At 42.9% G+C, this 24,218-nt stretch overlaps 1 protein-coding gene across 2 annotated transcripts in view; it reads right to left on the reverse strand.

The window, feature by feature from the left end:
• Positions 1–23,855, reverse strand: part of WDR44 (WD repeat domain 44) — a 140,775-nt gene extending 116,920 nt beyond the window's left edge. The window contains exon 1 of one of the 2 annotated variants that reach the window (XM_077285363.1): positions 23,554–23,810. In XM_077285363.1, coding sequence (XP_077141478.1) covers positions 23,554–23,627 — 74 coding nt within the window. In that variant the 5' untranslated portion in view covers positions 23,628–23,810. Of the gene's footprint in view, positions 1–23,553 lie in introns of both variants that reach the window. The other variant, XM_077285364.1, reaches the window with a different exon arrangement.
• Positions 23,856–24,218: the final 363 nt, after the last annotated feature.

Below are 24,218 nucleotides of genomic sequence, written 5' to 3' on the forward strand. Positions count from 1 at the left end.
ATATATATATACACATACACATACAGTGGTGTTCAAAAGTCCTGAATAGGCATAGGATAAATTGAATTTTCAAGTTTTAAATGTTTTCTGTCGAATATCTTCGATGCTAATATGACATATTATATATGGTTTTGTTCAGAATACAATTTTGCATTCTCTCCCTGTAATATTTTTAGCTTTTGAAGCAGTTTTGCCTGAAATTATTGCAAAAATATGGGAATTGAAAGCACAACTAAATATTGTACAGCTTCAGATCCAAAATTAGCCAATCACAGATGAGGTTCTTGTGACCAATCATAACCTGGATATGGCAGCCAATCACATTGCATTACATTGCATCATATCTGCTGCTTTGTTTGTTTGTTTTATCTGTTGGTCTATCTAGTGAATCATACTGTAGAGTTTTATGATGGGAGCCTTCAGATTTTTGTCAGTGGAGGATCGTGGGCATTGAAATATTTAAAATGGAGGGAGGAGTGGGAAAAAGTGCTATTTAGTGATGAAAGCACTTTTTGCATTTTAGGAAATGATGGCAAGTCTTATGTGAGAAGGTTCCCACATGAAGAGTACAAGCCAGAGTGTTTGAGCTTCTCTGTGAAACATCCGATGAAATCAATGGTCTGGGGCTGTATGGCAGCCAATGGTGTTGGAAGGCTTCATATTGTGGAGGGTATGGTTAACCCCTTCACCCCCAAGGGTGGTTTGCACGTTAATGACCGGGCCAATTTTTACAATTCTGACCACTGTCCCTTTATGAGGCTATAACTCTGGAACGCTTTGACGGATCTTGGCGATTCTGACATTGTTTTCTCGTGACATATTGTACTTCATGTTAGTGGTAAAATTTATTCGATATAACTTGCGTTTATTTGTGAAAAAAATGGAAATTTGGCGAAAATTTTGAAAATTTTGCAATTTTCCAACTTTGAATTTTTATGCCCTTAAATCACAGACATATGTCACGCAAAATACTTAATAAGTAACATTTCCCACATGTCTACTTTACATCAGTACAATTTTGGAACCAAAATTTTTTTTTGTGACGGAGTTATAAGGGTTAAAAGTTGACCAGCAATTTCTCATTTTTACAACACCATTTTTTTTTAGGGACCACATCTCATTTGAAGTCATTTTGAGGGGTCTATATGATAGAAAATACCCAAGTGTGACACCATTCTAAAAACTGCACCCCTCAAGGTGCTCAAAACCACATTCAAGAAGTTTATTAACCCTTCAGGTGTTTCACAGGAATTTTTGGAATGTTTAAATAAAAATGAACATTTAACTTTTTTTCACACAAAATTTATTTCAGCTCCAATTTGTTTTATTTTACCAAGGGTAACAAGAGAAAATGGACCCCCAAAGTTGTTGTACAATTTGTCCTGAGTACGCTGATACCCCATATGTGGGGGTAAACCACTGTTTGGGCGTATGGCAGAGCTCGGAAGGAAAGGAGCGCCATTTGACTTTTCAATGCAAAATTGACTGGAATTGAGATGGGACGCCATGTTGCGTTTGGAGAGCCCCTGATGTGCCTAAACACTGAAACCCCCTACAAGTGACACCATTTTGGAAAGTAGACCCCCTAAGGAACTTATCTTGATGTGTGGTGAGCACTTTGACCCACCAAGTGCTTCACAGAAGTTTATAATGCAGAGCCGTAAAAATAAAAAATCATATTTTTTCACAAAAATGATCTTTTCGCCCCCAATTTTTTATTTTCCCAAGGGTAAGAGAAGAAATTGGACCCCAAAAAATGTTGTGCAATTTGTCCTGAGTACGATGATACCCCATATGTGGGTGTAAACCATTGTTTGGGCGCATGGCAGAGCTTGGAAGGGAAGGAGCGCCATTTGACTTTTCAATGCAAAATTGACTGGAATTGAGATGGGACGCCATGTTGCGTTTGGAGAGCCCCTGATGTGCCTAAACACTGAAACCCCCTACAAGTGACACCATTTTGGAAAGTAGACCCCCTAAGGAACTTATCTTGATGTGTGGTGAGCACTTTGACCCACCAAGTGCTTCACAGAAGTTTATAATGCAGAGCCGTAAAAATAAAAAATCATATTTTTTCACAAAAATGATCTTTTCGCCCCCAATTTTTTATTTTCCCAAGGGTAAGAGAAGAAATTGGACCCCAAAAAATGTTGGCCAATTTGTCCTGAGTACGCTGATACCCCATATGTGGGTGTAAACCATTGTTTGGGCGCATGGCAGAGCTTGGAAGGGAAGGAGCGCCATTTGACTTTTCAATGCAAAATTGACTGGAATTGAGATGGGACGCCATGTTGCGTTTGGAGAGCCCCTGATGTGCCTAAACATTGAAACTCCCTACAAGTGACACCATTTTGGAAAGTAGACCCCCTAAGGAACTTATCTAGATGTGTGGTGAGCACTTTGACCCACCAAGTGCTTCACAGAAGTTTATAATGCAGAGCCGTAAAAATAAAAAATCATATTTTTTCACAAAAATGATCTTTTCGCCCCCAATTTTTTATTTTCCCAAGGGTAAGAGAAGAAATTGGACCCCAAAAAATGTTGGCCAATTTGTCCTGAGTACGCTGATACCCCATATGTGGGTGTAAACCATTGTTTGGGCGCATGGCAGAGCTTGGAAGGGAAGGAGCGCCATTTGACTTTTCAATGCAAAATTGACTGGAATTGAGATGGGACGCCATGTTGCGTTTGGAGAGCCCCTGATGTGCCTAAACATTGAAACTCCCTACAAGTGACACCATTTTGGAAAGTAGACCCCCTAAGGAACTTATCTAGATGTGTGGTGAGCACTTTGACCCACCAAGTGCTTCACAGAAGTTTATAATGCAGAGCCGTAAAAATAAAAAATCATATTTTTTCACAAAAATGATCTTTTCGCCCCCAATTTTTTATTTTCCCAAGGGTAAGAGAAGAAATTGGACCCCAAAAAATGTTGGCCAATTTGTCCTGAGTACGCTGATACCCCATATGTGGGTGTAAACCATTGTTTGGGCGCATGGCAGAGCTTGGAAGGGAAGGAGCGCCATTTGACTTTTCAATGCAAAATTGACTGGAATTGAGATGGGACGCCATGTTGCGTTTGGAGAGCCCCTGATGTGCCTAAACATTGAAACTCCCTACAAGTGACACCATTTTGGAAAGTAGACCCCCAAAGGAACTTATCTAGATGTGTGGTGAGCACTTTGACCCACCAAGTGCTTCACAGAAGTTTATAATGCAGAGCCGTAAAAATAAAAAATCATATTTTTTCACAAAAATGATCTTTTCGCCCCCAATTTTTTATTTTCCCAAGGGTAAGAGAAGAAATTAGACCCCAAAAAATGTTGGCCAATTTGTCCTGAGTACGCTGATACCCCATATGTGGGTGTAAACCATTGTTTGGGCGCATGGCAGAGCTTGGAAGGGAAGGAGCGCCATTTGACTTTTCAATGCAAAATTGACTGGAATTGAGATGGGACGCCATGTTGCGTTTGGAGAGCCCCTGATGTGCCTAAACATTGAAACTCCCTAAAAGTGACACCATTTTGGAAAGTAGACCCCCTAAGGAACTTATCTAGATGTGTTTTGAGAGCTTTGAACCCCCAAGTGTTTCACTACAGATTATAACGCAGAGCCGTGAAAATAATTTTTATTTTTTTTCTCAAAAATGATTTTTTAGCACCCAGCTTTGTATTTTTACAAGGGTAACAGAATAAATTGGACCCCAAAATTTGTTTTCCAATTTGTCCTGAGTACGCTGATACCCCATATGTGGGGGGGAACCACTGTTTGGGCGCATGACAGAGCTCGGAAGGGAAGGAGCGCCATTTGGAATGCAGACTTAAATGGATTGGTCAGCAGCCGTCACGTTGCATTTGCAGAGCCCCTGATGTACCCAAACAGTACAAACCCCCCACAAGTGACCCCATATTGGAAACTAGACCTCCAAAGGAACTTATCTAGATGTGTTTTGAGAACTTTGAACCCCCAAGTGTTTCACTAAAGTTTATAGCGCAAAGCCGTGAAAATAAAAATTCTTTTTTTTTTCACAAAAATGATTTTTTAGCCCCCAGTTTTGTATTTTCACAAGGGTAACAGGATAAATTAGACCCCAAAAGTTGTTGTCCAATTTGTCCTGAGTACGCTGATACCCCATATGTGGGGGGGAACCACTGTTTGGGTGCATGACAGAGCTCGGAAGGGAAGGAGCGCCATTTGGAATGCAGCCTTAAATGGATTGGTCTGCAGGCGTCACGTTGCATTTGCAGAGCCCCTGATGTACCCAAACAGTACAAACCCCCCACAAGTGACCCCATATTGGAAACTAGACCTCCCAAGGAACTTATCTAGATGTGTTGTGAGAACTTTGAACCCCCAAGTGTTTCACTACAGTTTATAACGCAGAGCCGTGAAAATAAAACATCTTTTTTTTCCCACAAAAATGATTTTTAGCCCCCCAAATTTTTATTTTCCTAAGGATAACAAGAGAACTTGGACCCCAGAAGTTGTTGTTCAATTTGTCCCGAGTACGCTGATAACACATATGTTGGGGTAAACCCCTTTTTGGGCGCACGGGAGAGCTCGGAAGGGAAGGAGCACTGTTTTACTTTTTCAACGCAGAATTGGCTGGAATTGAGATTGGACGCCATGTCGCGCTTGGAGAGCCCCTGATGTGCCTGGACAGTGGAAACTTCCCAATTCTACCTGAAACCCTAACCCAAACACACCCCTAACCCTAATCCCAACGGTAACCCTAACCACACCCCTAGCCCTGACACACCCATAATTCTAATCCCAACCCTAATCCAAACGTAAATGTAATCCAAACCCTAACCCTAACTTTACCTCCAACCCTAACCCTAACCCTAACCCTACCCCTAACCCTAAACGTGACTGAAATACGTGGCACTGAAATACGTGGCACTGAAATAAGTGGCACTGAAATACGTGGCACTGAAATACGTGATACGTGGCACTTAAATACGTGGCACTGAAACACGTGGCACTGAAATACGTGATACGTGGCACTGAAATACGTGGCACTGAAATATGTGATACGTGGCACTGAAATACGTGGCACTGAAATACGTGGCACTGAAATACGTGGCACTGAAATACGTGGCACTGAAATACGTGGCACTTAAATACGTGGCACTGAAATATGTGATACGTGGCACTTAAATACGTGGCACTGAAACACGTGGCACTGAAATACGTGGCACTGAAATACGTGGCACTGAAATACGTGATACGTGGCACTGAAATACGTGGCACTGAAACACGTGGCACTGAAATACGTGATACGTGGCACTGAAATACGTGGCACTGAAATACGTGGCACTGAAATACGTGGCACTGAAATACGTGGCACTGAAATACGTGGCACTGAAATACGTGGCACTATGACTGTCAGAAAATGTTCATTAAACGGTTAGGGGTGAGGTTAGGGGTAGAGTTAGGGTTAGGGTTTGGATCCCTTTATCACCTTGATGGTGGTGGGTGGCTTTTCAGTGTGTTTTCTGTTTTTTTTTCGATAAAAATGCATGCGTTTTTAACGCAAACAAACGCATGTGCTTAAAAACGCAAGAAAATACTGCAGGTTGTATTTCTGAAAATGAACGCATGCAGAAAAAAACCGCATGCGTTTGAAAACGCGACCAAACGCGTACAAAAAAACCGCATGCGTTTTCAATGTTAAATATAGGGAAAAAACGCATGCGTTTTTTTGTGCAAAAAACGCTGCAGACAAAAACGCAAGTGTGAAACCAGCGACGCTTTTTATAGCAAAAAAGTTTTTGCGTCTCCACATTTTGAGACCTATAATTTTTCCACATTTTGCTCCACAGAGTCATGTGAGGTCTTGTTTTTTGCGGGACGAGTTGACGTTTTTATTGGTAACATTTTCGGACACGTGACCATTTTTGATCGCTTTTTATTCCGATTTTTGTGAGGCAGAATGACCAAAAACCTGCTATTCATGAATTTCTTTTGGGAGAGGCGTTTATACCGTTCCGCGTTTGGTAAAATTGATAAAGCAGTTTTATTCGTCGGGTCAGTACGATTACAGCGATATCTCATTTATATCATTTTTTTATGTTTTGGCGCTTTTATACGATAAAAACTAAAATATAGAAAAAATAATTATTTTGGTATCGCTTTATTCTCAGGACTATAACTTTTTTATTTTTTTGCTGATGATGCTGTATGGCGGCTTGTTTTTTGCGGGACAAGATGACGTTTTCAGCGGTGCCATGGTTATTTATATCAGTCTTTTTGATCGCGTGTTATTCCACTTTTTGTTCGGCGGTATGGTAATAAAGCGTTGTTTTTTGCCTCGTTTTTTTTTTTTTTTTCTTACGGTGTTTACTGAAGGGGTTAACTAGTGGGGCAGTTTTATAGGTTGGGTCGTTACGGACGCGGCGATACTAAATATGTGTACTTTTATTGTTTTGTTTTTTTTATTTAGATAAAGAAATGTATTTATGGGAATAATATATTTTTTTTTATCATTATTTATTTAGGAATTTTTTTTTTTTTTTTTACACATGTGGAAAATTTTTTTTTTTACTTTTTTACTTTGTCCCAGGGGGGGACATCACAGATCATTGATCTGGCAGTGTGCACAGCACTCTGCCAGATCGACGATCTGCTGTGCAGGGCTGCAGGCTTACGAAGTGTCTGCTCTGAGCAGACACTCGGTAAGCCACCTCCCTCCCTGCAGGACCCGGATGCCGCGGCCATATTGGATCCGGGACCTGCGGCGAGGAGGGAGGTAGGAGACCCTCAGAGCAACGCGATCACATCGCGTTGCTCCGGGGGTCTCAGGGAAGCCCGCAGGGAGCCCCCTCCCTGCGCGATGCTTCCCTATACCGCCGATACACTGCGATCATGTTTGATCGCGGTGTGCCGGGGGTTAATGTGCCGGGGGCGGTCCGTGACCGCTCCTGGCACATAGTGCCGGATGTCAGCTGCAATATGCAGCTGACACCCGGCCGCGATCGGCCGCGCTCCCCCCGTGAGCGCCGCTGATCGATGATGACGTACTATCCCGTCGGCGGTCATACGGGCCCACCCCACCTCGACGGGATAGTACGTCAAATGTCGGGAAGGGGTTAATGCAAAAAAATGCATAGACATCCTTAATAAAAAAAAATGCTGCCTTCTGCTCAACACCTGTTTTCAGGGGATTATATCTTCTAGGATAATAATGCTCCTTGTCACAGAGCTAAGACAGTAACGGAATGGAAAAAAAAGAACAAGGTGGCTACTATTGACTGGCCAGCTCAGTCCCCGGACCTCAATCCAATAAAAAATTTGTGGCACAAGGTATCATTAGAGATATCTAGAAAACAGCCAAGGACCAAGAGTGAGTTGATTGAGGCTCTGATACAGGCCTGGAACCACATCATCACTCGTGAACATCTGCAGAAGCTTGTTCACTCAATGCCACAGAGATGCAAGCTGGTGCTCAAGAGCAGAAGCTGGCCAATAAAGTATTAGAAGCTAAAGATGCACTAAAAAAGCCCTTTTCAGGACTCTGAATTAAATAAAAAATAATAAATCTTAAAAAGTAAAATTTAAGTCTGTGTGAATGTGCATTGGAAGTTAATGAACTTAGAAACCTGTTCACCATTCTACACACTGTACTGGTGTAGGTATGGTTATGCTGTAAAAAAAATTATCAAAAATGCGCATACCATAACAATTTATACACTTGGGACATTCAAAAATGAGTATGGCATACAATGAGGGATTACAAAAACATATGTTCCACCAGTTTCACTGTAGAGATGCAGACGTATGAAACATATGGTTTTCTTCACGCCTATGCAGGACTTTTGAACACATATATATATATATATATATATATATATATATATATATATATATATATATATATATATATATATATATATATATATATATATATATATATAATTTTGGTGAATTGAATCGGTCAATCAGGTCTAAAACATGAATGAAAAACTAAAGCCAGCAGTTTTAAATGGATCCTCAAACATTCTGTGTTAGGCAATGGTCACATGTTGCGCTTTTGCTGCATTTTTTTATGAAAATTAAAAGATGCATTTTACAGTATCGGAAGAAGCTATAAGTTTATTAGTGAAAAAAGCTGATACAGCAATAAGTGAAAACCAATATATTTTTGTGATTTTCTCTGTCCTGGTCTCCTCACCTGAGAATGGCAGTGGGATTACTATAGTTTGGGGTAATTAAATTAGTGTTGTGTGTTAAAGTAAACAGTGCCTGACCAATGTGTGAAATTGAACAATAGAGGGGAACTCAATGGCCCTGATGAATGTGTAAAAGTAAACAATGTCCATCCTACAAAATGCACTGCCAATGTCTTTGGTAAACTATTCCAGGTCAATTCACCTCCCCCCGCTGATAAGAAACTTGTAATTGTATAGTTTTGATTAACGTTTTTGTTCAGAATAGTCACTATTTTTTCAGAAGTAAAAAAATCTTTGTCCACTAAATAATTTGATCGATTTGCTTCTTTTTTTAAAAAAAGTTTGAAGATGTCACATTGCGTTGGTGGCCTAACACCTTGCATTGTTCATGCTTCTATGGTGGAAGCAAAGCTGAATTTTTGGGATAATGAAAAACACAGCAAAATAACATGGCAAAAATGTTTTTTGTAAGCAGTTTCTTTACTGCCAAGTGAGCAGGTTTTGCCCCCAGAAAAAAAACCTGCAACATTTGAATAAAGCCTTAAGATGCATTCAGGTTCGTTTTTGTCACCAGTGTGCTAGACTCAATTTTCACCCATTTTTTATACATTTTTACTGTTTTTCATGTAAAAAAAAAAATAAATAAACAAATACAAAAATTCCAAGCTTCTACCCATTTGGCATGGAGCACATAACATCAGAGGCTCTGCTGATGTTAGGTAAGAAGCACTGAAAAACGGAATTCAGGTGCATCCATTGGCAATCCCATTGATATTATACTGCCTGATTTTTATTTTTGCAAAAATATAGAAAAAGCAAGATGGATTTGATACTTAGATTAAAAAAAAAAAAGAAAAAAAAACTATTTTCCAGCTTTACCATTATATATGCTCTATTATATTCTGCTTACACTCATCTTACGGTTTTCTGTCGGATTGCCTGATTCTTAACTCAATGCCAGCAGCACTATTCTTCCCATAGAATCAGCTTTTACTTTTCTAAACGGAGCCTCTGATGACAGAATGAACAAGATAAAACTTGCAAAATTTATGTGCAACTCAAAAGTTGAACCCAAAAAATATAACATTTAAAAAAAAAAAATCTGCCTTTTAGAAAAGCGGGTGAAGCTCAAACAAAACAGGGTGTGTAAACACAAGCTCGACATATTCATAATTTATGCCATGGATGAAATATTTCCCAATCCCTGGCTGGCGGTGGTGCATGGTAGTTGAAAGATGCAACAAGTTCATTCAGGGAGCTCATGTCTCAATAAATGTTGTGCATCTAAATCCAATCTTAATGAATCGGGTCCAATGTTTTTAGTTTGGTACCATTTCATTCAACTAAAACCTGTTCTTGGATCATTCTGGGCAACTAGCATGTCCTGACTGCCGTGTGCTTCGTATCGACTGGCATCGGTTGATCCATTGGCCTCCTGATGAACTGGCATCATGGCAGGGAAACGTGTTGAGGCAGAGGCATATCATCTGGACCCCAGATAAGATTGTTTTTGCTTCAAGTGTTGCTTTGTTACCTATGGGAGTGTGCAATAAGGGAAGTTGCAATAGTGCCATTATTTGGTTTTGTATTTATTTGTTTGAAAGCAAACAGCCCAGTACTGGAATATATATTTGTTATAAGTGATTATTGTTTGCTGTTCATTCTTGTGTCCTGGCACTCGGTTGACTCCATGCCATTACCCCTAAGCACACTTTTCAGTGTCTTAATACTTGGGCTGATTTGTTTGTCCTTTGCACCCTTGGCTCAGTGATTCCCTCACACGTGGTTCCCTCACTCTCTCTTGGGTTATTGACTTCTATCTAGTTGGTGAGAGTTGAGAGGGTAAGTGTGAAGGGCCACCGAGGGTGAGCCGACGAGAGCGTGGGCGCCATTTGCGTTTTGGTTCTAGGGTGCCAACCTCCGCAGTCAGGCAGGGACAAACTATTTAGGGTAAGTGGAGGGTCAGCAGTTTAGGCCTTTCCATTTTTTACCCTTGCCCTTGTAAACATCTATATCTGGGTTTTTCAAATTTGTTGTTAGTCAGTAATTTTTCGTTTATGTCATTCGTATTTGGCTCCTGATTTCAGAGGGATGAACAGTGCTTGGCATTGATAAGTCTTCACCGTCTGTATTTTTCCCTACCTCCCTTCCTTTCTATTCCTGCACACGGCACCTTCCTTGGCAGATTGTTGCGTTGTTTACTGGTTGGATTTATCTTTAATTAGGGTTTATTAGCGTGGATCCAGGGAAAGCCGTTTTGCGTACAAGATAGGGTGCCAACCTCTGCTGGTAGGAAGGGTATACTAGGAATTTGGAAGGGTCTACTAGGGGCATGTGCGTTTGCCTATTTTTTGTATTTTTGTAGCTTGCAGGTTTTGTAGGTTTCTTTTTTTGACTATGAAATTTTAATTGGTAATAATAAAAAATTGATTTTAGGTATTAGTCAATATGTTAGCTTGTTAAACCACTATACCATTATATCTTTTTGCATTTATAAAGCACTAGCAGCGAGACCCTCAATGTATCACCTATTTGAGGGGTACAACAACAGCATTTAATCTTAATTATCCAGATGTCTATTTTCAGCAAACCAGCAGGAATAGAATTATCAATATGTTGACTTTTGAATTTATGTTTTTCTTTATTCGGTTGGTCAAGAGTCTGAAATGTTGACTCTTCCTGTAGGTTAAATTGATGAATGGTTATTTACCTCATATCAGCTCCTATTATTTATTGTACTGTTATCTTTGCAAAACAGGGATGCAGGGTCACTGAACAATGAGGTTTGTTGATATGTTGATTACACATTATACCAGGACATGCAGTTTGTTGACTTGCAAACATTGAAGGATAAACTAAATAATCAAACAATGCAAGTTAATCTCATCACCCCTTACCCTTGACCTGTGAATAATGGCTTGAAGAACAGTTGTGAACTATAAAAAGGGGATATGCCTCTGTAACAAGATATATACAGTATCAAAGACATCCAAAGATCCAGAGATTCTGCACAAAACCACAGCCAGGAACACACTACAGGATAGCTGCCAGATCATGGCTCCATCACGAGTGACACAGATTTAACATTCTACAGGATGCCAGCTTAGGGGACCATGGCCCCGACTGAAAGACTAAAGATCTGTTCCATTGACCATCACTTGAACCCATGGATATGTTTTGGGTAGTCAGGATTTGGACCCACCAGTTACCTGAGCCCCATGGATAAGTTTGGGAAAGCCAGGAATGGGACCCACCGGTCACCTAGTTCCAGAGATGTTCTGAGAATCCAGTTTGTGACCATCCGGTCACCTAGCCTTGTACCTCCTCTCTGTGCATGCCACAGTTGAGGGTAGTCGGCCCTGGAAGCTCTGAAGTCACAGCTGCTCTTATGCCGACGAGTCAGTAGAAGGGCGAGACACTGTAATTTTCACCATCTTGGGTATTTGCTGGGACTGTTCTATATGTTGTTTGTTTTGCAGTTCAATAAAAAAGTATTGCCACACTGTTTTACCCTCACCCTGTGTTGTCTCAGTAGTATTATGCCAACGGTAAAAGGAGAGCGGGTGATCAGTGGGTTGAGCCCTGATCTCGGCTAGTGGACTAGAGCACCCACTGACCTCCCCCGTGTCTCCACAGTATGGGGAATAGGTGATAATTTGTGTTTGTGTTTTTATTTTACTTACTTTAAATAGGAACGTTTTGTAAAAATAGACTACAGACAAGCCTCCTGTTAGCAGAGTGTTAAGGCAAACACATCATAGGACGTCAACCACTCTGCTGCAAAAATAGGTATAAGGAAAATGACAATGCCAGGAAGAGGGTTGGAAGACATGGTGACAATCTGCAGCTTTCTGTTCTGTCTAATGAACAGCGCAGTCTGCCTCCATACACCGGGGTCTGCGGGATGTAATTTCTCAAGGTGACATCAATTACACAGCACGTTTAGCGATAATATGCAGATAGTCTTTCACCACTGTATCGGCATGTGAGTTTTATCGTGTTCTTCCCTCGGATATCATTTAGAAGAGTAGATGCTGATAAACTGTGATCTGATAGTTTCCCAGAAACAAATAGGAGCATCTGTTATGCCCAGATCTTGCAGGAAACGCTGGCACATGCTGATTCTTTTACCAGGTGCCACCATGTTTACCCTAAAGAAATATAGACTTTTAAAGGAAACCAGATTCATGCTGCCAGAGCCAAGGGTATCATGAATCAGACTCTGGCTGAGCAACTGCGGGTGGGTAGGTTTTACTCTGAAATGCGAAAGCTGGGTACTATGACCGATTCTGCTAAAGCCAGGTACTATGACCGATTCCGCTGACGCCGGGGGGACTATGACCGATTCCGCTGACGCCAGGAGGACTATGACCGATTCCGCTGACGCCTGGGGACTATGACCGATTCCCGCTGACGCCGGGGGGACTATGGCCGATTCTGCTGACGCCAGGTACTATGACTGATTCCGCTGACGCTGGGAGGACTATGACCGATTCCTCTGACGCTGGGAGGACTATGACCGATTCCGCTGACGCTGGGGGACTATGAACGATTCTGCTGATGCCGGGGACCTAGACCAATTCCGCTGACCCTGGGGACTACGACCGATTCCGCTGACCCCGGGGACTACGACCGATTCAGAGTATTTGCACCAGTTTTCTGCCATAAAACATCTTTATAAATAGCAAACATTTATCAACTTTTGGCCTTTTTACAAGGGGTGGCAAGTCTCAATGAATACCCCATTACGCCCCTACATTAAGACTGGTGTGTACAAAGCTAGTCTTAATAAACCGGCCTCTTCGTGTCTCAGATGACTAGTCCAAGGCTGTACCCTGACCGGCTATTCTCTCTGTCCCATTTGATTTGCAGGTAAAACAAACAAAAAATATACAACAATATGTTCCCATCTTACAATGGAATGTGCAATTAAAAAAAAAAATAGAGAAATGGACACAGAGCTAGCACAGTTTTAATAATTTAGGAGGGCCTCAAAGATTGGACACCCATTAAAGAAAAAGCGAGCAATAGACAAAAAAAAACAAACTCCAGCACTATGTGGCACAAAGTCAAAGTTTTTTTTCCTAGGCTTCAGTATTGTACTTGGTTTGCCCACATTACGCCCATTCATAGCCTGAGAAGCAGATCTAGGATCGCTGCTGATCACTTTGGCAGGTAAGCCCACATGTATTAACTGTCTGTTTTTGCTGTGATTTTACCATTTACCATAGTTGCACCGGGAAGACAGGTTAAACCTGTAGAAAAAGATGCCGCCCTCTGGCAATAAACTCCCCGGAATGGCTCCATTCCGAAGGTCGGACGCCTTTTACTGTTAGGACTAACCTAAAAGACCTGGATCCGGGCCCAGATCTAGAGGGCAGCAGTTGTGTGGACTGAGGCCTAGATTACGTAATCAGTTTTATTATCCTATGAACTTCAGTTATGTTTTTTTTGTATTGTCCCTATCGCTCACATTATTAGCCCACAGCTGACTTCACAATTCTGCATGGTTCAGAGCCGACACTGAGGTTGTGCCCCTGATCAGTTTTCGCTTCAGATTTACCCAACTATAGTCAATATTAACACGTATTGATCAGTGGGGGTCCGGCTGCTGGGACTGCAAAATAGAGTGGCAGTGCGCTTACTCAAACTCATTCACGTAGATGTGTTCTATTCATTTTTTTTCACAGATAGAACATGCATCCATTGTAATCTATGGAGCGGGTAACATGTCAATGTTCCTTTGTGAACCGAGGGTCTGCAAAAAATAAAAATTCGGACGCGTCCATTTTTGATCCAAGCCACAGATCAGAATAACCCATAGATGTCTATGGGCCTGTGAAAAGAACATTTATGCATGCCGCATGCTGTGCATTTTTACCCTTGCAAATATGTAAGGGAAACTTTGCAATATATATTTTAATTTTTTGCCTGCAGGAAAATCACTGATGACAAAAACGGACACATTGACCAAAGACCAATGACAACCTGATCCAATCACACTAATATAAATCGATCTAGTTTTGTCTTTTCCAAGTGCAAGGGAATAAAACAAGATATCGGAACAAGGCCTAAAGTAGTATTAAGATGCCTTTATTAGGTTTAAAAAAAAAAAATAAATCTGCTGACACCCATCATGTACACAGCCTCGCTGACAGACCTGTCCTTACTTCACCTTCTGCTCAGGTACAAGATAATTAAACAGGAAACCTGATGAGCTGAAAAATAATCTACGTGGGTGAAATCCTCTGCGATAACAGGAGGCCAAGTGCTGTCATACAGTGTAAAGGGTCGCCAAGAAAGGAAGGAAAAACCACTGCTATCCAGAATTACAGGACACTTCCTACTGTATTAAAGTGATGGACAAAACCAAAATCTAATGAATATACATCATTACAATCACATGAGCCCACAGTCACGATTCCCCTGTGTTTCCTATGTAGGGGGTAATGTGACCGGATGACTGCAATGTGCATAGTGGGCTCACGTGCCGACCAGACTCCTCCGCTACTCTCAATTTTCTTCCATTGCCAGTTGAGTCTAGCCGACACGTGGCCGAAAAAAAACAAAAATTGCATATGTGCTGGCATATCACGGCCCACCTGCATGGAGAATACAGGGGAATTGTGACTGTGTGTGCAATGCACACTACCACCAATCCCATCGATTTGCAGTGCCGATTTTGCTGTGATCCTTGGATCAAAGTCTGGGACACGTCTCCGCAATTTTCCCCGGACCACGAAAAATCATGGACATGTGAATGGCCCTGACACGAGCGCTATCTGTTAAAATCATGGATAGCACTCATAAGCGAAAACCGGAAAGGTGAATTTGGCCTAAATTCCACAAATTCCTGACACAAAGTAACTTAATAAAGATTCTGTATAGTGATGAAAGAACGTGGGATAAGGTGTTATCTGAGCATGCTCATGCGCTAACCGATTGTCTTCGGCGTGCTCGAAAAATATGTTTGACAGCAGCAACAAATGCACGGATTGCCGGTTTGTTAGGATATCCCTGCATGTGTGGCAGCTGCTGAACAGATTTGAGACATGCAGCCGTGGGGACTTGGAACATATTTTTCGAGCACGCTGAAGTCACTCGATTAGACCTCGAGCATGCTCACATAACACCTTATCCCAGCACGTTCGTTCATCATCAGTATTGATGCACACTAAGACTACAGTGTCTCAAAACATCAAAATTTAAAGGACAGCATGAAGCACTACGATAAGTTTGGGGCAAAAATTATTGACTAAAAGGTAGTCTTAACCATGCCGCATGGGTCTGCAGAGGCAGCAGATTTCTCACTTTAATGACAATTTTCTAAGCTGAACAGTTGTGAAGAGAAATCATCATCATCATAATAAAACGACCTCGATTAAATCAGGTTTGTGTGTTACATGTACTTTTTTTTAAAAAAAAATATTACAACCTTTATTTTAAAAAATTAGTAATCTTGTACTTTCCACACAGGCCACAGACTTTTTGAGACTCCTACTTCCTGTGCTTTCAGGAATGGATTACAAGAGTTTCCTTATCCATAGAGGAAGGATTACACTGACAGCTATACACAGTGGATAACACAGGATCCACCAATCACAACTGGTGATGTCACAGCTCCCCTGCCCCCCGCTTCAACACAAAAGTTAGAGGGTGGGTTCATGTACATGTGTTGTTTCCTGAAACTACAGGAAGTTAGAGCCTGAATTGCTCTAGTGGACAGTGTGAAAATTGCAAGATTTCATTTTTTTTTTTTATGATATGGAAAAATGGCAAAATTTGAAAAAAAAAAAAATACAGTCAACCTAAAAATTTGATCTAAACAATAGGTTATTTTTTGACGATTGCTACCCTTTAAACTTGGAAAATCTGTGTGACAAGATGATAGACAAGAGCGGATACAGCAAGTACCTATTAATGAGCCAAGGACACGCTGTAATGTGCTGCTTTTGGCAGTGCTGACGCTATATGTATATGTGCACTACACGCCGGCAGGGACTGGGACCAGAACTACACCTACACAAGCAGGATGCAAGACTAATCTCTCCACTAAACAGCAGTTTAACTGTTGTGAGTCCAATGGCAGTTTATGAGGAAATGGCTAAATCTGCTAGGGTGCAGGATTATTTTACTGTACCTTCATCACTGCGGCCTGCACACAGAAATCAGACAAACGATGTATAGATATTAGCTGGCAGATCAGACAGAACGGATAAAAAACAAACAACATATGGGGAGAAGAACAATCTGTGAAAATGCTGGAGGACACAGTGTTTCATGTCAAATATTAGCACAATTAAAAATAGCTGCTTATGTCTCCTGAAGGGGGTTTATGGACATTTTAATATTTCTCAGTAGAAGGAAATGATGCAAAATAACAATAAATTCTCACACTCTGAATCACAGCCTCTCATCCGCACTTAGGGCCTTTGCACATGTTGCAGATTTATTGCATTTTTTCCTGTACAGATTTGTCCCACAATCTGAAGGGTTTCCTGATGCCAGCAAAGTGAATGGGAATCCTGAAGTCTCATGCACCCGAGGCTTATTATTCACTTGTAGATCTGCATCATGACAATTCTTTCAGCGTTTTTGTTGCAGATTTCACCCATACTACTGAGTGGGGGAAAAACCGGATCAAAACACATGAATAAAAAAACGCACCAATTCCTGCTTTTTTCCTGCCAAGAGATGCGCAAATTTCAAGACCAAATACTAGTAGGAATAAAGTCCATTTCCTTCCCAGAGCCGGGCTGTTAGTGCGGCGTCCGCCCGGCTTTAGATCGCTATTAACCTGCAGATTAACGTGGGACATGAAAGGTTCCCTTTCACAGTGGATGTAATTTAATGAAAACTCATGATCACTGTGCGTTAAGGACTCTGGGTGTTTTTTTTCCTGTAGGCTTCAATGAGGTTCCTGAAGAAAGGCTATAAAAATAATACATTTATACTTTTACATGCAGAATGCCAGCTTTTCCAAGAAATACTGCTTAAAACCTGCACCAAAATGCATAAAAAAGTAGAACAAATGCATTCAAAGAATCAGCATCTGAGGATTGTTGATAAGAGCTTTACTACTCAATACTGAACTTTACAGTTTTGGCATGGACATGTCTGCAAAGCTCAGCCCCATGCTGGCCACAAAGCTAGTGACAGACGCCCTAAGCCGCCCGGCTTCCAAACAGCAACTCTGCCTTATGTGATGATAGCCCCCTGACTGCCATACTGCTGAATAAGGGAACGGCCAGACAGCGCAGCAGGGGGAAAAAAACGTGCACTTTGGGGGGTGAAATCCTACTGACAGATTACCTTTAAGGCTGTGCGCACACGTTGCGGATTTTATTGCGGATCCGCAGCGTTTTTTTCCGAGCGGAATTGCATCAAATCTGCAATGTAGTGCACAACCAATGTAAGTCTATGGGAAGCGCACACTTGATGTGCACAACATGCTGCAAAAAAATCCACACACAAACGCAGCGTTTTATTTTCCGCAGCATGTCACTTCTTTTGTGCGGATCTGCAGAGTTTCTGCACCCATAGACTTCAATTGTGTCAGGCCAATCCGCTGCAAAACCGCGGGTAAATCCGCAACGTGTGCACATACCCTAAAGGACACACAAAAAAAAAACCTACGGTACATAACTCCTAACAGGTCTATGGTGCAATTCATGTCTGGTTTTTTTTCACAAACTGAGTGAGAAAGGTCTGTGACAGCATGCATACTGTTTGCAAACTTGTGGTTGTGCACCTTTTGTCATGATTCCTAGGCCTTTAGACTTTTCCTTCCAGCCTGGAAAACCCCTTCAAGGCTTTGTTCACACGTTGCTCTTTTTTTTTTTTTTTTTTTTAATGCAAATTTTAAGCTGCGTTTTACAGTACCAGCAAAAGCTGTGAGATTTCAGAAATCTCATGCATATACACTGTTGTATGTGGCAAAACTGCAACATGTCACTTCTTTCATCATTTTTGCAGAGTTTTTTCACACGTAAAAAGAAAAGTGTAAAAAAAAAACAGCAAAAAAAAAATAACAGGTATCAGTTTTTGCTGTGTTTTTGGTGCAAAAACCTAAGTAAAGATGCACAATGTTTTGGGGGGAGGCACTAAACTGTCAGCATGCACAAGAACAAAAACGCAGCAAAAAAATAAACAATAATGCAACAAAAACAAAACAAAACACAAAAAAGCAGGTTTTTCTGTAAGCAACTTCTTTCCTGCAAAGAGAGCAGGTTTTGATTGCAGAAAAAGAAGGCAGCAAAAAGACAACATGTGAACATAGCCTAAAGCCAGTAGAAAAAAATGGACGTGTGAAAACAAAGCAAAAAAAAACCAAACAAATAAAAAAACACAACGTTTTCACTAGCGGTGTCGCAACACCAGTAGTATTCAGGTATATGCAGAGAAAAAAACTGATCTGTTAATCGGATGACCATCCCGTATGATACTTTTCCTATAGAATGTGATACAAAACAATTAAAAAAAAAAAAAAGACGGATCCAAAAAATGTTGCAGCTTTTGTTTGAGTTTTCGTGGCAGTTTTTCCTATTTCTGACAGAATAGGCTGAGCTGGGGCAGGACACGCGTGCGACAGAGTTGGAGTAAGATCTCTGGCATGGCAGACAGAGGTGCACACTGATCATCAGAAGAGCCTGATCTATTAAGAGGCATGTGCTTCTTAAAGGGGTTATCCAGGACTATATAATTATTTTCCCTACAAGCTTAAGAGCCAAGAGGCAGGTAGTAGATTCTACTGGCATCACGTCGACAGAGCAGCGGCTTCTCTTCCGCTCTGCTCTGTTGACAGGTAGTGACTGCCGAGGACATGCCAATTGGAAATCGGCTCCCTGCTGCTTAACTGCGGGGAGCCAGCTGTCAATCAGAATGATGTCACTACCCGTCAAAAGAGCAGTCCGAAAGAGGAAAAGCTGCTCTGCTGACGTGGAGCAACTTTATGGCTGGCAGGAGCGCCCCTTGACCGCTGAAAGCTGGCGCTGCTTCTGTTAGCAACTACCTGCCTGTTGTCTTTAGGCCTATAGTAAAAATTAATCTAACAGTCCCCAAGTCCTGTACCTGGAGGTTTTATTTCGGTTTGATGTGAACAAATGCTTACAGCACATTTCCAGTTTAGAGGCAGGCAGGGCACTATGGCTAGAGCCTGAGAGGAGGAACCTGCTAACCCACAACGCAATGTTAACTGGAGCCAAGCACAAATGCCACGGCACATTAGGAGGTATTGATTTTTCGTCTGCGGTACAATAGCAGGGCGTACCTGTCATGCACAGCACAGATTCCATTAGTAGGAAAACATAAATAAAAAAAAAGACATGGACCTGGGAGGCAGAGAGAGGGGCCCCGATCAGATACACTAGTGCTGCTAATAACATCCACAAGGGTACGGAGAGCCACAGGTGCTTTAGGACAGCGCCTAATTAAAGGGAGAGGGTTCACAGTGACAGGCAAGAATGTGTAGCATGAAGAGGAAGCGAGGGTACGCGAGTGGGAGACGGCGCTCCTGGAGAGACATCACATCTTACAGATTAGTGATGGGAGATCTGCAACATTCACATTCAGAGATGTCAGCGATAAAAGGTGTGAAAATAAAGGATAGACAGAGGGATAGTGGACTGAGGCGGCTGCACAACGGAGGAATGTGGAAAACTCAAAGAAAGGACGGTCATCTTAAAGTTGGACCCCGAACAATCATATATAGATGCCACATCTTAGCAATATGCTATCAGATGAAACCCATTTAAAAAGTAATACATCATTATATACAATCCAGTTATGGGCCACCCTATGTGAAGTTCTGCAGCCCCCCACACAGACGGTGCTGTAAGGAGATAAATTAAAAAAAACAAGAAAGTGAAAGCATCTTAGTGACTCCTCATTGCTATAAGAGGAGGACGATGTTGTCAGGGAGTGTACACTTCACCATCAGACATTAGTCAGCTAATAGCCGGCAGTGCAACGACACCAGAGAAGGACAAAATTCAGCATAACCACAGGCCGCTCATGACATTTCCCACCCAAGGCCGTGTTCACATCTGTACCGGAGGCTCCATCACAGATTCAGTCAAAAGAGCCAGAATAATATGAGAATATATACTCAGCACACAATGCTACTATTCCTGTGTACGTCACTGACACATCATACGGCAATGGATCTGCTGGGGTCAGTGGTGCTGGCTCAGCCCCAGACATCTACTGTGCTAATGACAGACCCGCCGAAAGAAGGAACTGAGCCGTAGGCTACAGAATCCACCATAACTGAACACAGCTCACCCATCATGGCTCCTGTGAGAATGGAAATCATGACTGCGGCGTGATTACAGACGTAGTGTGTGCCTGGTGCCACAGCGTACACAGGCCAGGGTAATACAAGGGGGTCAGCAACCTGTGGCAGGTCAAATGATGTAGAACTACAACTCCCAGCATGCAGATGTCCGGGCATGCTCAAAGTTATATTGTCACAAAAGCTGGACTGCCACGACTGGCTGACGCCTGGCATAGAGTAAACATATAGACATGGGGTACAGAATATACACAGTCAACATGTGGTAGTTTCTGAGAAGACAACATGAAAGGGGATCTGCAGTGTGATGTCTACAGACTTAGCAGGAGTACAGTATACACACCCTATACATGAGACGTGTCAGGGGTACAGTATACACACCCTATACATGATGTATACAGGAGAGGAGTCAGGGGTACAGTATACACACCCTATACATGATGTATACAGGAGACGTGTCAGGCGTGCAGTATACACACCCTATACATGATGTATACAGGAGAGGAGTCAGGCGTACAGTATACACACCCTATACATGATGTATACAGGAGAGGAGTCAGGCGTACAGTATACACACCCTATACATGATGTATACAGGAGAGGAGTCAGGGGTACAGTATACAAACCCTATACATGATGTATACAGGAGACGTGTCAGGGGTACAGTATACACACCCTATACATGATGTATACAGGAGAGGAGTCAGGGGTACAGTATACACACCCTATACATGATGTATACAGGAGAGGAGTCAGGCGTACAGTATACACACCCTATACATGATGTATACAGGAGAGGAGTCAGGGGTACAGTATACACACACTATACATGATGTATACAGGAGACGTGTCAGGGGTACAGTATACACACCCTATACATGATGTATACAGGAAAGGAGTCAGGGGTACAGTGTACACACCCCACACATGATATATACAGGAGATGTGTCTGGGGTGCAGTATACACACCCTATACATGACTAGATGGTGGCCCGATTCTAACGCATCGGGTATTCGTGTGTGTGTGTGTGTGTGTGTGTGTGTGTGTGTGTGTGTGTGTGTGTGTGTGTGTGTGTGTGTGTGTGTGTGTGTGTGTGTGTGTGTGTGTGTGTGTATGTAGCACAGGCCACGTAGTATATAGGAACCATGTAGTATATAGCAGACACGCAGTCCATAACACAGCCCACGCAGTCCATAACACAGCCCACGCAGTCCATAACACAGCCCACGCAGTCCATAACACAGCCCACGCAGTCCATAACACAGCCCACGCAGTCCATAACACAGCCCACGCAGTCCATAACACAGCCCACGCAGTCCATAACACAGCCCACGCAGTATATAACATAGCTCACGTGATATATAGCACAGCCCGTGCAGTATATAACACAGGCCACATAGTATATAACACAGCCCGTGCAGTATATAACACTGGCCACGTAGTATATAGCAGCCACGCAGTATATAACACAGCCCACATAGTATATAGCAGTGTGGGCACCATATCCCTGTTAAAAAAAATAATTAAAATAAAAAACAGTTATATACTCACCCGCCGTTGTCCAGCGAAGCTGTCCCTATGCGCGCGCTGCTGCCATCAGCTTCCGTTCCCAGAGATGCATTGCGAAATTACCCAGATGACTTAGCGGTCTCGCGAGACAGCTAAGTCTTTTGGGTAATTTCGCAATGCATCTCTGGGAACGGAAGCTGGCGGCAGTCGAGCGCGCATCGGCTGACGACGGAAGGTGAGAATAGCAGGTTTTTTTGTTTTTTTATTATTTTTAACATTAGATCTTTTTACTATTGATGCTGCATAGGCAGCATCAATAGTAAAAAGTTGGTCACACAGGGTTAATAGCTGCGTTAACGAAGTGCGTTACCCGCGGCATAACGCAGTCCGTTAACGCTGCCATTAACCCTGTGTGAGCGCTGACTGGAGGGGAGTATGGAGCGGGCGCCGGACACTGAGGGGACGGAAGTATGGAGAGACTATTCTCAGCCGGACTGTGCCCGTCGCTGATTGGTCGCGGCCGCCACCAATCAGCAACGCAGGATTTCTGGGACAGACAGACGGAAGTACCCCTTAGACAATTATATAGTAGATATACAGCATAGTATGGGTCATGTACACAGCACAGTAGATGCAGGATATGTATATAGTACATATAGCATTGTATGGGTCATGTACACAGCACATCTATACAGCACAGTATACACAGGACAACTATACAGTACAGTATGGGTCATGTACACAGCACAGTACATACAGTATACAGCAATGTATATACAGCCCGGTACGTGACATGTACACAGTACAGTATATACTGCATAGTATATACAGCTCAGTAAGTGTCATGGACACAGCGCAGTACATAGCAAAGGACGGGTCATGTACACAGCACAGTATATACAGCCCAGTACAGGTCATATACACAGCACCGTATAATACAGTACGGGTCATGTACACCACACAGTATATACAGGCCATATACACAGCCCAGTACGGGTCATGTTCACAGCACAGTATATACAGCCCAGTACAGGTCATGTGCACAGTATATACAGCCAAGTACGGGTCATGTACACAGCACAGTATACACAGGACATGTATACGGTATACACAGGACATGTATACGGTATATACAGCCCAGTATATGTCATGTGCACAGTATATACAGCCCAGCATGGGTCATGCACACAGCACAGTACATACAGTATACAGCACATTACATACAGTCCTGTATGGGTCATGTACACAGAAAATTATATACAGCCCAGTACAGGTCATATGCACAGTATATACAGCCCAGTATGGGTCATGTACACAGCACAGTATATACTGTACGGGTCATGTACACAGCCCAGCATATACAGCCCAGTGTATACAGCCAGTACAGGTCATGTACACAGCACAGTATATACAGCCCAGTATATAAAGCCAGTACGGGTCATGTACACAGTATACAGCACAGTATATACAGCACAGTACAGGTCATGTCCACACAGCACAGTATATACAGCCCTTTACGGTACATGTACACAGTACACAGCACAGTACACAGCACAGTAGATAGCAGACGTGTCACTCACACAGTCGGGGAGCAGGTCAGGTTCACATCCTCGGGAGCATCGAAGAACTCCTCTGTGTCACTATCGGACGCCATGGTGGAGACAGCCCCGGTTCGGGCTCCGGTGTGCGCGGGGCAGAGAGGCCTCAGTGGGCGCTGCTCCCCGGGGGGAGGGACCCGCACAACATACAGGCTGCCGGCTGCCACTGACAGGCCGAGCCACCCCGGAGCGAAGGGCCCGGCACAGCCACACACAAACACGGCCAGATATCGCGAGAGCGCAGCAGGGTAGTGTCTACAATGAAACGGCGCTGCTAGGTCACGTGCTCTGCAGATCACATGACCGGACTACAGCTACTACTAATCTACGGAGGGAAATGAATGGAGGAAGACGCTGGTGTAAGGCAATGGAGAGGTGTGTGACCAGGAGGAGAGAGATACAGAGCTGCCGTCAGCGAGAGAGAGGGGACATGGGGGGCGGTGTGTGAGGAGGAGAGTGGGACATGGGGAGCGGTGTGTGAGGAGAGGGGGACATGGGGAAGGGTGTGGGAGAGGAGGGGCATGGGGAGCTGGGGGGGGGGACGTGAGGTAGGGGGCGTGGGGAGCAGTGTGAGGGGGACATGGGGAGCAGTGTGTGAGGGGGGCAGTGTTTGAGGAGAGGGGGGACATGGGGAGCAGTGTGTGAAG

Source organism: Ranitomeya variabilis, chromosome 2 (assembly GCF_051348905.1).
Source record: "Ranitomeya variabilis isolate aRanVar5 chromosome 2, aRanVar5.hap1, whole genome shotgun sequence".
Taxonomy (NCBI): domain Eukaryota; kingdom Metazoa; phylum Chordata; class Amphibia; order Anura; family Dendrobatidae; genus Ranitomeya; species Ranitomeya variabilis.